This window comes from Sceloporus undulatus, chromosome 5, assembly GCF_019175285.1.
Source record: "Sceloporus undulatus isolate JIND9_A2432 ecotype Alabama chromosome 5, SceUnd_v1.1, whole genome shotgun sequence".
In the NCBI taxonomy this organism is placed as follows: Eukaryota; Metazoa; Chordata; class Lepidosauria; order Squamata; family Phrynosomatidae; genus Sceloporus; species Sceloporus undulatus.
Genome location: NC_056526.1, coordinates 168,978,733 through 168,993,294, shown reverse-complemented (window position 1 = coordinate 168,993,294; position 14,562 = coordinate 168,978,733). Strand labels below are relative to the sequence as shown.

The 14,562-nt window shown below is 40.7% G+C and overlaps 1 protein-coding gene across 2 annotated transcripts; it reads right to left on the bottom strand.

Moving 5' to 3' along the window:
- Nucleotides 1–1,728: 1,728 nt before the first annotated feature.
- On the bottom strand, nucleotides 1,729–13,364 carry LOC121931356 (radial spoke head protein 6 homolog A-like). Of its 2 annotated transcripts, none has more exons than XM_042469036.1 (6): nucleotides 12,611–13,364; nucleotides 10,523–10,757; nucleotides 8,471–9,229; nucleotides 7,409–7,547; nucleotides 4,207–4,324; nucleotides 1,729–2,334 (listed from the first exon to the last, which is right to left on the bottom strand). In XM_042469036.1, the coding sequence occupies exons 1-6, from the start codon at nucleotides 13,249–13,251 to the stop codon at nucleotides 2,103–2,105; spliced, it is 2,124 nt and encodes a 707-aa protein (XP_042324970.1). In that variant the 5' UTR covers nucleotides 13,252–13,364; the 3' UTR covers nucleotides 1,729–2,102. The 2 variants fall into 2 exon arrangements, with proteins under 2 accessions (XP_042324970.1, XP_042324971.1); XM_042469037.1 differs by having other exon boundaries at nucleotides 2,097–2,252.
- Nucleotides 13,365–14,562: the final 1,198 nt, after the last annotated feature.

Below are 14,562 nucleotides of genomic sequence, written 5' to 3'. Positions count from 1 at the left end.
CAAAAAACCACTCGTGGTGGTCACCGTAAATTGGAAACTAACAACATTTAAAGTGGTCTCAAACTGCAATAATTTTGCAGAATGGCAGCAGCTTGGCCCTTTTCTTAACTCAGGGCAATCATATGCATCTTTATTCAGGTGCCCCATTGAGGTCAATGGTGCTTTTTTCCAATTTGTGTGTAGAGTGGCTGTGCTGCTGCCAGTGCTGGAATTTATGGAAACAATATCTGGAGGGCTACAGATTTCCCATTCCCAGTGTGTGGGACTGTAGCCTCAACCTTGTTGTTAACTGGCCTCCAGTCGAGCCTGACTCATGGTGACCCTGCGGATGAGACATCTCCAAAACTCCCTGTCTTCCACTGCTCTGTGTAGGTCCTGTAAATTCATGCCCATAAGCTCCTTAATAGAGTCCATCCATGTAGCTTGTAGTTTTTCTCTTTTTCTACATCCTTCCACCATTCCTAGCACTGTCTTTTCAAGTGAGTCGTTCTTTCTCATGACATGACCAAAGTACAACAGCCTCAATATTATCATCTGGGCTTCAAGGGAGATTTCACGCTTGATCTGTTCTAGGATCCATTTCTTTGACTTTTTGGCTATCCATGGTATTTTCAGCACTCTCCTCCAATACTACATCTTCAAGTAATTGATTTTCCTCTTACCCACTTTCCTCAGTGTCCAGCTCTATTGGCTTGTACGATTCTGACTTTTGTGCTCAGTTGTATATCTTTACATTTTAGGACCTAATTCTTTCATAGCTGCCCTCTCCATTCCTAGTCTTTTTATTTCTTCACTGCATTCCCCATTCTGATCAATGTTTGACCCAAGGTATGGGAACTCTTTTCAGAGAATCATAGAGTTAGAAGAGACTACAAGGGCCAACCAGTCTAACCCTCTGCCATGCAGGAACTTCCAATCAAAGCATACCCGACATATGGCCATCCAGCTTCTGTTTAAAGACCTCCAAGGAAGGAGACACCACCACTCTCCGAGGAAGTGTGTCCCATTGTCAAACAGCCCTTTTTACTGTTTCCATTTCCTCATTGTCTAGGCTGAATCTGTGTAGATCTTCCATGATCATTATTTTTGTTTTCTTTATGTTCAGTGTGAATCCTGCCTTTGCACTTTTTTCTTTTATCTTTCTTACTTGTTGTTTCAGGTCTGTGATGTTTTCTGCTAGTAGTATGGTGTCGTCAGCATATCTCAGATTATTGATATTCCTTTTTCTTGTCTTCACTCCTTCTGCCTGCTCATCTTATGACATTTTCTGCATACAAGTTGCAGCTATTGTGGAATAAAGACAAAGGGGATATTAGAGCCAGAGGCTGCTGAGCAGCAATTCATCAGGAGATTCCAATGTACTAGCAAAGGCCTGAAATGAGATAAATGGTTCCTTTCAAAATACATGCTTCTTTTGGTTTCCCTGAATACCAGGTAGATGTCTGTATAATCAGAAAAAATATTTTATGAATTCCCACTGTAATAGCATAGTTGTCACCATCATTCTCCCTGCTTATGGGGGAGGTGGGATTAGATCAGAAAAATGGCCAAGGAAAATGATTAACCACTACCGCTGCTGCTATTGTTGATTTCCCTCAGACTTGTAATTATAAAAAAGTTGGGATATCCAAGCATTATAACTTACCTGGGCTTAAGTGCTATAAAATTAATTTAAAAACACATTTTCTGTCTTCATAGAGAGTATGTACTAATTTTATTTTTAAATATTTAAAATGTTAAAACATTTAAAAATATTTCAGCCCCCTTACAGTCTCCAGTATTCTACAGCAAAAACTATGCTGTCATGAAAAGGACTAAAGACAGCTCTCTCAAGACCTCTTTAGATGTAGTCCTTCCAGTCCAGTGTTCATTAACTGGCACTGTATTTGTTCAGACTGAAAATTAATAAAGTGTATTACATTTCATAACAAAGAAATATGTATACATTCAATGCATTACTTCAAAACAAAAACATCACAAAAATACATATCAGAAAATGTTGTTGGAATAAGCATAGTACTATCTGCTTACTCTAACACATTTTTAGAGAAGGTTATAAATTCTAAGAAAAAGAAACAACTCCAAATCTAGCTGTTTGGAATCTAATCATCCTCATCCTCATCTTCATCCTCTTCCTCCTCTTCCATTTCTTCAGCTGCAAGTGCCTCCTCTTGTGCAGCCTTGAGTGCAAGTTCTTCTTCTACAGTCGGATCACTCGTTTCTGCAATTTCTGGTCCACTGAGGTATTCTGACTGCACAATGGGTGGCAATGGAGGGCTGTAGTTATCTGGACTGTATTTGTGACCCCAGCCAATGTAGATATTATCAAATCTCCTAGAGCGGGAGAATAGTTATAACATTAAATGAAAGAGGGGGAAAAGTGGATGGTCTTTTAGAGGTTAGATCTAAACTCTGTACAATGTGTGTCTGCTTTTTTCCTTTGCAATTAAAATTAATTAATTACGTGAGATCAGTAGTTAGACCCTGCCAGATTTGTAGAAACTGTTCTGGAACAATTAATCAGGAATGTCACAGCAAAACTGCTAAAATAATCAATTAGAAGAACATCATCTTATTTTAGTGTGTTTCATTGGTCAAATCACCAAATGTGTATGTGTTGTTCATTCTGGATGTGGCGCCATCATTTCCGAATATTACACAAGTTACAAGCAGGAACCAGGACAATTTAGACTCTGCCACATATAAATATCTATGGGAGCAGGGGGGAACTAAAGCTTTGTTTGTTTGTTTTTAAATGCCATGTTATCCTAAAATAATTCTTGGATTTTCTTTTCAGTGATGATATGTTTACATACATATGGTGAGTAAATGAACTGATGTTAAGGAAGAGGAACCTTGAGAAGTGGTCCTTAAAGATGCAACTGAATTCTGCATTCTCATGTCTTTCATAATTAATGAAAATGCAGGAGGAGCAAATCTGACTTGGAAACAAATTAGAGCCTAGAGAAATGGCTTCTCACGGTGCTAGGCCCATCACCTATTATCCCAATCAGGACAAATAGCAAGTTGCCTCACATACTGATTACCATACCAATTGGAACAAGAAATACTGAATGAAGCAGATGTGCAGTTCTGTTGCCAACATGTGCCTCCTGAGATCCTTTGCTCACTACTTAGTGTCCCTAGCAGGATGATGATGATGATGATGATGATGATGATGATGATAATTTCTTACCCATCTCTCCCCACGGATCATCAGTTAAAACACATCAATTAAAATCCACAGCAATTTAAAAGGACATGCTTACAATTTAAAAGGACAAGATATACACATATTAAAACAACTCACATTTCAAATTCAGAGTTTAAAAATCATCTGGGGAAGCCTGCCAGAAGAGACTGGTCTTTAATGCAATATTGAAGTCAGACAGTGTATTCAGCTATTGAGTCTCTTCTGGCAGGTCTAGGGGCTGCTGAAGAAAAAAATCTGGCTGACAGTTGCCAACCTAGTCCTGGCTAACTGCAGTAAAGTCCACCATAGGACCTGAGTGTATGGGGCAGATTATATGGGAGAAGGCAATCCTGTATGTAACGTGGGCCCAAACCATGTAGGGCTTCAAAGGTAATAACCAACACTTTATACCTTATTTGGAAACTAATTGGCTGCCAGTGGAATTATTTTAATACTGGTGTAATGTGATCACTGCTGGATGTCCCAGTAATCAGTGTGGCTGTCATGTTTTGAACTAGCTGAAATTCTCAAACTTGGTAGAGAGGTAGCCCAATGTACAGTGCATTGTAGAAGTCCAGCCTTGAGGTTAGCATCTTTAGGTCCTCCAGCTCCAGGTAAGGGCTCAGCTGTCATATCAGCTGAATATCAGCTGAATGAATGAGTGGCAGGTGAATGTCTTTGCTGGAAAAAGCAAAATGGGTCAGATGATGGTGTCATGGCCAGCCAAGAGCAGGACTCAGAGGAGGATGAGGCTACTCCAGAGCAAGGGGTAATTATTGGCATTGTTTGTGTGTGCTGGCCGCAGTCCAGGACAGATGGGGCAGAGTTGAAACTTTGGGGCAGGGTTTATCAGATTGGTTCTAGGAGGCATGCATAATCCAGCTCTCCCTGACCTCTTCCCCCCCCCCCCCATGCCAGTCTTTTAGGGAACCTCTGTAAATGAATATAAAAAGATATTTTACAATAATAAGACAAAACAACAGATGATTAAGAAAACACAGCTATTAACCTACTTTCCTATAGCAAAGGAATATGCCCCAGGCCATAAATTAGCTTGAAGAACTGCGAGGGCGTATTGAGGAATTAAATTTGTTGATGTCTCAGCTGACCACGGAGGGATGTTCTGAATGTCTGTTTAAGAAACAAACTTATTTTCAGTTACCTGTTATTTTTGCTCACAAAACAGCCTTTTCATTTGTATATATCTGACAATGAAAATGGACTAAGTTTTCATCATAACTTTTTATAAGCTCTCTTATTTTACCAAAGTCAAATGTAAACTAATATGATTAAATGATAAACAAAACACACAAACATATCCTTAAATTAAACTAAATAAACTAAAAGGATTTTTTTCACAGTAATTCTTCCATTCTATGAACTGATGAATCATCTTTCAATAAATTAGCTTTTCTGCAGATAATTGAATTTACTTTTACAATAAATAAATTTAAACATTAAAGCCACTTCCCACATCTCCCTTAACTAAATTGTTATTGTTGGACTATTTTTGTTCTGCAAAACTGAGCAATATGTATTTTAGCTGTCACTGAATAAAGAAGTACAGACAGCCCTCTGTACCCACAGTTTTTTTTAATCCAAGGATTCAACCATCCACAGCTTGAAAATATTAAATATATATATTAAAATACCAATAAGCAAACCTTGATTTTGCCTTTTAAATATAAGGAACACCATTTTACTAGGCTGTTAACCCAGGGCCAGACCCCCGATCACCCCTCATATTTAATATCAAGTTAATATTAAAAGGGACACTAGGGTGAGTGACCTAGAAATGGCCCCACTGTGGAAGCCTGGCCACTTTACACTTGGAATATTGGTTAGCACTAGAAGGGAGCAAGGAAGGCACCCACCACAATGAGATATCCTGAGGCAATAGCATAATACTTTTTCTCTTTTAGAGGGGGACAATAGGTCATGGCCAAAGAAGGTGATGGCATGAGGTATACCTAGGACAGGGACATTCCGACTAGGAAGGAAAATCTTTTTGTCTAAGGTACACATGAATCACCTGAACATGGACTACAGCTCCGACCATGCTTTTCCTCCTAGAAAACCATTTAGCAAGAATCTAATCCCTTTGTGCCTTGGTTTCTGCCCCCAAGATAAAGTATTGCTTAAAAACAGTTCCTCCATCTAGTTTGGAAGCAGACGGGGAGGCTGTCAGTTTGACTAGACTAGACTAGACTCCTCAATATACCTGCCACTCCACTTGTCGTGGTGGCTATTGAGCCATCTCTGTTCCAGATTCCCATTCATTTGGACCACAATCAATGGTTGGTAACATATCACTATTAGCAAGGTCTATTCCACTATTCCACTTCTCCTACCTTTGCTTCTTAGTTCTTGTGTGTATGTGTGAGTGTATTTGCTGTGTATGTGTGTTGATTATTTTCTTAATAAAATATAAAAACTCATTTGAATTTGCTTCTAGAGTTCTGTGTGATTTGGACCTGGTATAAAGAGAGTTGATCCCATGGCTGATTTTGCCCCAGTCAAAATATTGTTTTACTTGAACTACTGTATTAAAATTTCTCTAAAACATATTAATTTGTGGATGCCTCCAAGGACCCCCAGCATTCTGAGTAACATGCCATTGTATTTAATAGGACTTGAGCATTTAGTAAATTTCTTACTAGATGTGTTAATTATTCCATAAACCTCTGCTTCTACAAACTCATTCATCGATATAGAAAAATTTGGAGCAGTTTTTAGGGAGACCTTTTTCAGACCATCAGCACTGCTCTTTTAGAACAAATGCATTTGAGACATGATTTCTAGGTTTCTACCACAAATGCTCTCACAGTTGTCTCTCCTAACATTCTTGCTCTGCCTGTATTATAGTGTTGTGATTATTCCATTGAAACACATGGCCCATACAGACAGACCAAAATAAAGCTGCTTCGAGTCACTTTGGAAGTGTGCTGTATAAATGATGCATGCGTCCTAAGAGTCTAGAAGCTGCACCAAAGCCATGATCCAGTCCTAAGGACTCGAGTATGGCTTTGATGTAGCTTCCGGACTCTTAAGACGCATGCATCGCTTAAACAGCGTACCTCCAAAGTGACCCGAAGCAGTTTCATTCTGGCAGTCTGTATGGGGCTATTGATAACTTAATTGTGTAATTATACTAAGCAGTATTAGGTACATTTTATTAATCTTTGGAGATAAATTCTCTTCAGCAGTTCAGATAAATTCTCTTCAGCAGTGGCTTATTTTTCCAAATTAATCTGTTGATTTTTTTTTGCCAATCATTCAATTTTTTTGGCTCAATTTAAAGTGGAAATGTTAAATTGTTAACAGAAGGAATAAAATCTTTGGAAGAATTACCACTGAAATTACTGAAATCCAGTTTAGACAAGACAGTGACTATCTCATGCACTTATTTATATCTTTATCCATTTTAGCTATAAGAAGGGATCACAGTTATAGTCTTTCAGTACATCTGGGATGTATTAATAAAGCTTACTGAGGTGTCCATCCAGTTTAACTGAGATCACTTCACAGTTTTCCACCTGAAGCGTTAACTATTTAACTAAAAATCTGTATGGCAAATTCATTGTAACAAAACTACATGCTTAATTATCTACAACCCCAGACTACCACCCATTTCTACCAGCAGCCCAAACCTAAATTCCTATTCTGCTCTGGTCAGGCCCCACATGGAATATTGTGTCCAGTTCTGGGCGCCACAATTCAAAAAGGACATTGAGAAACTGGAGCGTGTCCAAAGGAGGGCGACTAAAATGGTGAAAGGTCTGGAAACCATGCCCTATGAGGAACGCCTTAGGGAGCTGGGTATGTTTAGCCTGGAGAAAAGAAGGTTAAGAGGTGATATGATAGCCCTGTTTAAATATTTGAAGGGATGTCATATTGAGGAGGGAGCAAGCTTGTTTTCTGCTGCTCCAGAGACTAGGACCAGGAGCAATGGATGCAAGCTGCAGGAAAAGAGATTCCACCTCAACATTAGGAGGAATTTCCTGACAGTAAGGGCTGTTCGACAGTGGAACACACTTCCTAGGAGTGTAGTGGAGTCTCCCTCTTTGGAGGTCTTCAAACGGAGGCTGGATGGCCATCTGTCGGGGATGCTTTGATCTGGATTTCTTGCATGGCAGGGGGTTGGACTGGATGGCCCTTGCGGTCTCTTCCAACTCTATGATTCTATGATTCTATGAATTGCTCCTGCTCTAGTACCTGCATCTTCAGACAATGGTGTGAGGAGTGGGGGTCCTACTTCTTGAGACTCCTCTTGTTCCTCTGGTTTCTCCTCTTCCTCATCTTCTTCTTCCTCTTCCTCTGATTTTTGATAGGGATTAACCCAAGTACATCGTCCCTAGACATCCAAAGGACCAAGGATTACAAAGCATAATAGATGGAAACTCAATTATCCAATATTTGCATTATTCCTTAGCCAATATGAAGCCATGGTTAATGGAGATCTTACAGAAAAAGGAAAGAAAAGGGGAAAGAAGAAAGTAATTTATATGCAGAATTATCAAAATGTCATTGCAGGCCAAGCCTAAAATAGTGTGTAAGAAAGTTAAATCATTGACATTTCACCACTTCCAAAGTCCTGCTGACTTTTTAAGGGCACAAAGCAGGTTCAAAGGCTGTGTGTGAGCAATTTTTTTAAAAAAAAATTCCCTAAGAAAGGTTGGCATAAATACAGGGCCTGATATGTTACTGAGGTGGGAGAATGAGGGCACAGCAGATTCAAGGCTGTTCTCACTTGCAGAATGCTGGATTTACCTTTAACAGTTAGCAATTTCCCTATATAAACTCTACCCATCATAACTCTTCTCTGTCAGCAGATCATTTTTCCTATCTCGTCATAACTTGCCCCATCAGCCCTCAGCAGTGATTAGGATTGATCTGTTTTTAAAAACAATGCTATGTTTTTATTACTCAGAACTGCATGCTTAACATTCTTCTGCCTTATAGTAACTACTAGATGTACCATTTGTTTTGTATGTATCACTTATATCAAGAAAATTTAATTGGAATGTGTCAGAGTTACTTAATGTAAAACAGTGATTTAATGCAAAATAGCAATTAATGTCTTTAATTTGTTATATCTATGCATTCTGACATTGTTGATGTAGCCACATGATGATTTGTTTATATGCTATGTGAGCTGGTTTTAGTGTAATTATGGCAAAGTATTATATAAATACATTTATATAAAACTTTAAAAAACCCTGAAATATTCTTGGTACTGCAGCACTGTGAAATTCTCATACACTTCACTAACCATACCTGCATTAGAATATTTTGTATATGGTGTACCCAGTTGGCAAGAGACTCCACCATCTCTAACACTGAAACGGGCTCAAAGTCAGGATTTTCTTCATATGTGTCTCTTCCAGCTCCTCCCTCCTCCTCTTCATCTCCCTCTTCTTCTCCAAACTGATAAAATCCCAGTGGGCTGATCTGAGTTGCTGCTGAGATGCGGGCAATCTGTGCCCTTAGGTAGTTGGCTTCAGTGCCTGGGAAAGGTGGGTAGCTCACAACAGGAGCATCTAGCTTTCCAGTGAAAAACTTCTTGATCTTCCTAGCATTCACTATCTGTGCAGGGGTCACTTGGGGCAACCTCGTCCAAGGTTTGCTTGGTTCATTGCAAACAAAATAGGTAAATTTATTGGCCCCTGTCCGATTCTCTTCTTTTGGTACTACTGGTGGTGGCTTGTAATTGGGCTTTGGTGGCTCATCTTTCTCCTCATCTTCTTCATCTTCATCTTCTCTAATTTCACTCCCCTCTTTTAGTCCCTCCTCAATTATTTCTTCTTCCTCTGCTTCCTCTTCCTCTTCTCCCTCACGGAACTCAACTTCAGCAACAATATAGTTTGCTTCAATACCTAGGATTTTCCCCCAGAAGCGACAGGTCTGGATTGGATGTGTGGTGACCAGCTGTTTGAGGGCAAGGAATATGTGGTAATATTCTTCTATACTCAAACCAATTCCAATCTGTTCAAAATAAAAAGCTGTCTCCATCACGTTGGGTAGAGGAGTTTCTGTCTGGGGGGAAAAGTCTGAATTAGGTAAGCATAATGATATTATCCATTTAATATAAATATCCATTTACTTTTATTCACTGAACCCCTAAACACATTCTTAGGCAGTGCACAAATGCAACATACACCTGTACAGTGGGATTTATTCCCAAGTAAGAATAGATGGAATAGTACTGTTTAATTTATTTTAGTTCACTAAACCAAATGGGTCTGAAAAATAAAATATATTCAGGGTATGGCTAGAATGGCATAGTGGTTTGACTACAACTATGGAGACCAGGGTTCGATTCCCAGCATGGCCATGAAACTTGCTGGGTCATCTTGGGCAAGTTACATGTTCTCAGCCTTAGGGCAAGGCAATGGCAAACTTCCTCTGAACAAATCTTGCAAACAAACAAACAAACAAACAAACTCATGATAGGCTTGACTTAGGGTCACCATAAGTTGGAAATGACCTGAAGACACAACAACAACAAAACAATGGGAATGACCCCATGGTCAACTGAATAGTTCAACTGTACATTTTATAAGGTTTTTTAAAAAATAACATCAACTGTCCGTTGCTCTGAAACTCTTTTGTATTTCCATGTCAACACTACTTTTAGAAAAAGAGAGGATGTATTGGATTCAGGAATTTTGTGTGCCCATAGATATGTCATGCTAAGGTAAAAAGCAATGTAAGGAAGGGAGAAAGGAAGAAAAAAATATGAAGGGAAGAAAGAGGAAGAGGAAGAGCGGGCAAGCCCTCAAGATGATACTAAAAGAATATATTTAATAATACGGTATAACATCCTCAGTGTGTTTTGGCTTCTTCAGGGTGGTTTTTCTCTTCTTCTTTCACAATACCGATCAGTTTGAGATCAATTTGCATTTTTTTTGCTTTTTATACTGCAAGATTTTGTTGCAGATTATTTACTATTAGTGAACACAGATGGTTATGTGACTACTAGGTTTGAAGCAAAAGAAGGGACAGTAAAATAAGGATATGATTTGTACGTATTTGGGATGGATAGGTGAATTTATACCTTTGTAAACCAAGAGAAGGGGAAAATTTACTCTCCCCCCAGCATAACAAACTCCCTGGATTTATGAAGTCACCTGAGATTGAGAAAAAGAGAAAGATGTGACACAGAGAGATGAGGAAGTTTCCAAGAACAGTTAATATTAGGATATTTGCCTTTTCAACTGTTTTGCAGTTATATATTTGTGTGTGTGTGTGTGTGTGTGTGTGTGTGGATTGACCTGGTGTATGCCATAGCAAAATATGTTATGGCTTTCAGGGGTTACAGCGACTCACAATTTCTTCTTCTAATTCTTGCTCCGTTCCATCTCCACCACCCTTCTGGAACAATGTCTTATACATTTCAGCCAGCTCAAAAGTTGGATGTTTCTCATATTCATCTCGCAGAGTGTCCAGTTTCTTCTGGAACCGAGCACATTTCACATCCTTACTGATGTTTTCAATTATATCAGCTGGGTTTTCAGGCCTCTCATCAAGAATCTTGGCCAACATTTCAGCCAGATGGTCATACCTATACAATTAAGGCAACCCAAAGAAGATACATTATTGACTTCCTGCAATATGATTTTAGAACCACTTTTTTGTAACCATACTGTTGAGTCATGGAAGCAGTGGATTCTGAGCATTTGCAGTGAGTGCAGCTCTTATCCCTTTCAAAACACTACTATTGTAAGAAATCATACTTCCAGTGTTTGAGGGGTTGGGTCTAGACATAGGTGTGAACAACTGCCTCAGTGGAAGCCTCTCTAGGTTTCCCCAAGCCTGCATATCACAGCCATCCTATATAGCAAGGTCCCTTAAATCTCTGTGGTGGAACACGATGCGAAAAAGTTTTTCTGTTAGCTCAATTGCACATGCCAAAATATGGATCCAACCCAGCATTATTTTATGGCTGGAAAAATGCCATTTCCCATCTTAAGAAAACAGGTGTGTGTGTGAATCATAGAAGTGGAAGAGACCCCAAGGGCCATCCAGTCCTATCCCCAGCCATGCAGGAACTCACAATCAAAGCACCCCCAAAGAAGGAGCCCCTACCACACTCCAAAGGAGTATCTTCCAATACTGAACAGCTCTTACTGCCAGGAAGTTCCTCCTAATGTTTAAGTGGAATATCTTTTCCTGTAGCTTGCATCCATTTTTCTGGGTTTCTATTCTCTGGAGCAGCAGAAAACAAGACTGATATATTTCAGAATAAGCTTTCACTTCCAGAACTGACTAGATAAAACAAAGTAGAAATCAAGTTTTGCCCCTAGCAACATCATCCCACAAATGTGAAAACATGGTTGGGGAAGGGTTTGGGGAAGGTTGCTTCCATATGGAATCTCCCAGTGCTACCAGTCAAAAGACAATGCATAGCTGTTCTATTTTTCCTTACTTAACAGATTTTCTGAAGTAACAAAAAAGATGGTAGAAAATCTTAATGGAAAACCTTGATAATGGGACCTTTTGTAAAATTTCATACATGGGGTCAGGCAATTGAACAACAGAAGCCTCTTGAGAAGCAGAGACAGATGAAGTAACATGCTGTGTCATAAGGCAGTGCTACTCAAAGTGGCAGTCTATGGACTAGTGCAGGTCCACAAGCTCTTTGCTACTAGTGCATGGTGAGTTTCCAAGAAAGGAAAGGGGGGAAAAACAGTTGTAGCCAATGGGTAAAAATATATTTTAAAAATGAAATTCAGTAGGGATTGTTTAGTACTAAAGGACAGTGGATGGAGCCCCCTCATAATTCTGAGGCCCAAAGGCACAGTTTAGTTAGGTTATTTGGAAATCTGTAACCTAGCAATATTATAGCAGGATATACAGTGTACCCTTGGTACCTTTGGTTCTAGGATTACCTGTGGATACCAAAATCCGTGGATGCTTGAGTCCCATTAAATACAACAGCATAGTAAAGCAGTGTCCCTTAAATAAAATGGAAAAATCAAATTTGCTTTTTGGAACTTATATGTTTTTTAAAAATATTTATAAGCCGTGGATGGTTGAATCCATGGATAAAGAATCTGTGGATATGGAGGGCTGACTGTACTGTCAGCCCTCCATATCCACAGATTCTTTATCCATGGGTTCAAATATCCATGGCTTGAAAAAATTACAAAAATTATACAAATTCCAAAAAGCACACCTTGATTTTGCTGTTTTATATAAGGCACACCATTTTACTATGCCATTGCATATAATGGGATGGGCACCCAGAGATTTTGATATCCATGCAGGGTCCTGGAACCAAATCCAGCAGATTCCAAAGCCCCACTATAAAAAGATATCCCACTCCAAATTCTATCTTGATGGAAACCACACTGAAGCCAACCCCACTTACACCTGCCTTGGCTCTCACCACTCATGACCACCATCCTTACTTACAAGCTCACACCCGTTTTGACACTTGTTTTCAAAAGGTAGGCTTTTGCATTCTTTATTGCCAGTGCCCTGGGCCCCGGATCTGGGATCTGGTCTTCGTACAAGTTGACTCCCATCTGATACAGGCCATATCCAGGTTCATGGGTTTGATACGGGCCATGTCCTCCTGTGTCTGATTGCAAGACCTGACTCGCTTTTGCTGCCGGAAGGTGGAAGCTGCCCTTTGACCCCGAAGGTGGCAAATGCTCCGCTGGCTGGTACAGGCCACCTGTGGGGTCTTGAGGAAGGCTCCCCCTCCCTGGGTGCTGTTGCCAAGTAAAGCTGTCTTGGGCGCCGGTTCGGGGTTGAAAAATAGGGCCCCTGGCTTGCTGAGGCTGATACAAAGCACCTCTTCCTTCTTGTTGCTCGTAGATGCTCAGCCTGGGTTGGTCTGGCTGGTAGATGCTGCCCCTGGGTGGCTGCTCCGATGCCAGGCCTCCCTCGGGTTCATCGTGCCCTATGGATGGAGGCGCTGCTGCTTCTTGATCCTGACTACTGGGCTGCCTTAACACCCCCTGGCTACTTTGCCCTGGGGGGCCCTGGCTGGCCTGCTCTGGCTTTTCCTCACTCTCAGGTGCTGGCTGTTCTCCAGGTGGCTCTGCCATGGGGCCCAGGTGGACAGAGGTGCTCTCTCTCTGTGTGGGGTCAGCTGGGCAAGGATGTGGGGTGGAGGCTGGTTCTGCTGCCCCTTTCGCCCTGTGGCCTTTTCCTCCCTGCCTTCCTCTCCAATGGCTCCCAAGAGTAGCTGCAGCAGCGTTGCTAAGGTAAACCTGACACTGTTGCTATGGGGATTGGTTTCCATGGGGAGGAGGGAAGCCATGCCAGAGAGGCTTGCAGGCCGCAAAAGGAGCCAAGGATGGATATTAGTCAGGAAGAGTTTCTCTGCTATTCTTTGGCTGCTTCCACACTGCAGAAATTATCTGGCTTGACACCGCGTTAACTGCAATGGCTCCATGCTATGGCATTCTGGAAATGGCAGACCAGTTTGTTGTGGTGGTGCCACAACAAACTGCCATTCCTAGAATGACATAGCATGGAGCCATGGCAGTTAAAGCGGTGTCAAACTGGATTATTTCTGCAGTCTGGATGCAGTTTTTGAGTTCAACCTGCAAAATTAAACGTGGTGCCCAGCAATAGGGAGATTTGTGGCAGCTGCTTGTGCCCTCAGCCTCCTGCTTCCCGTTTCTCCCCCAAAAGTTGATTTGCTGCCGCATGGCAGAAGTAATAATAATAATAATAATAATAATAATAATAATAAATGTTATTTCTTTCCCTCCTCTCCTCAAGGCTCAAGGGGAGGTTTGTTGTTGTTTTTGTTGGTGCCTTGCAGGTGTTTCTGACCTTGGCAAGTTTCTTCAGAGGGGGTTTGCCATTGCTCTCCCCTGAAGCTGAGAAAGTGTGGCTTGCCCAGAGTTAGCCATGGTTTCCATGGCCGAATGGGGATTTGGACTATGGTCTCCAGAGCCATAGTCCAATGCTCAAACCAGTACACCATGTTGGCCTCTGGTGAGCTGAGGTGAGGTACAGCATGTTAAAATACAAAACAAAATTAAAAACACATAAACACATAGTTAAAATACTTACTGTAAAACTATTAAGATATACTCATATATGTACCTATACAATTAAAAAAAGTCATGTTTTAAATTTGACTGGGTAGGCCTCCTGGAAGAGATATGTCTTAAATGCTGTTTTAAAAGCAGCTAGCATTTTCAGAATTAATGCAGTTTGATGCTGCTTTAATTGCTGTAGCTCTAGCCTATGGAATCCTGGGATTTGTAGTGTGTTGTGGCACCAGAGCTCTCTGACAGAGAAGGCTAAATAGCCTGTGAAACTGCAAATCCCAGGGTTCCATAGCATTGTGCCATGGCAGTTAAAGCAGTGCCAAACAGCATTAATCCTGTAGTGTGTGTGTG

Bases quoted from the DNA above. Each gene is read 5' to 3' on its own strand.
- LOC121931356 (XM_042469036.1), bottom strand. From the start codon at position 13,251: ATGGCAGAGCCACCTGGAGAACAGCCAGCACCTGAGAGTGAGGAAAAG. The intron at 10,758-12,610 runs GTAAGTAAGGAT...TTAATTGTATAG, and splicing joins GTCAAAACGGGTGTGAGCTT to GTATGACCATCTGGCTGAAA. The intron at 7,548-8,470 runs GTATGGTTAGTG...TTGGATGTCTAG, and splicing joins TACAAAATATTCTAATGCAG to GGACGATGTACTTGGGTTAA.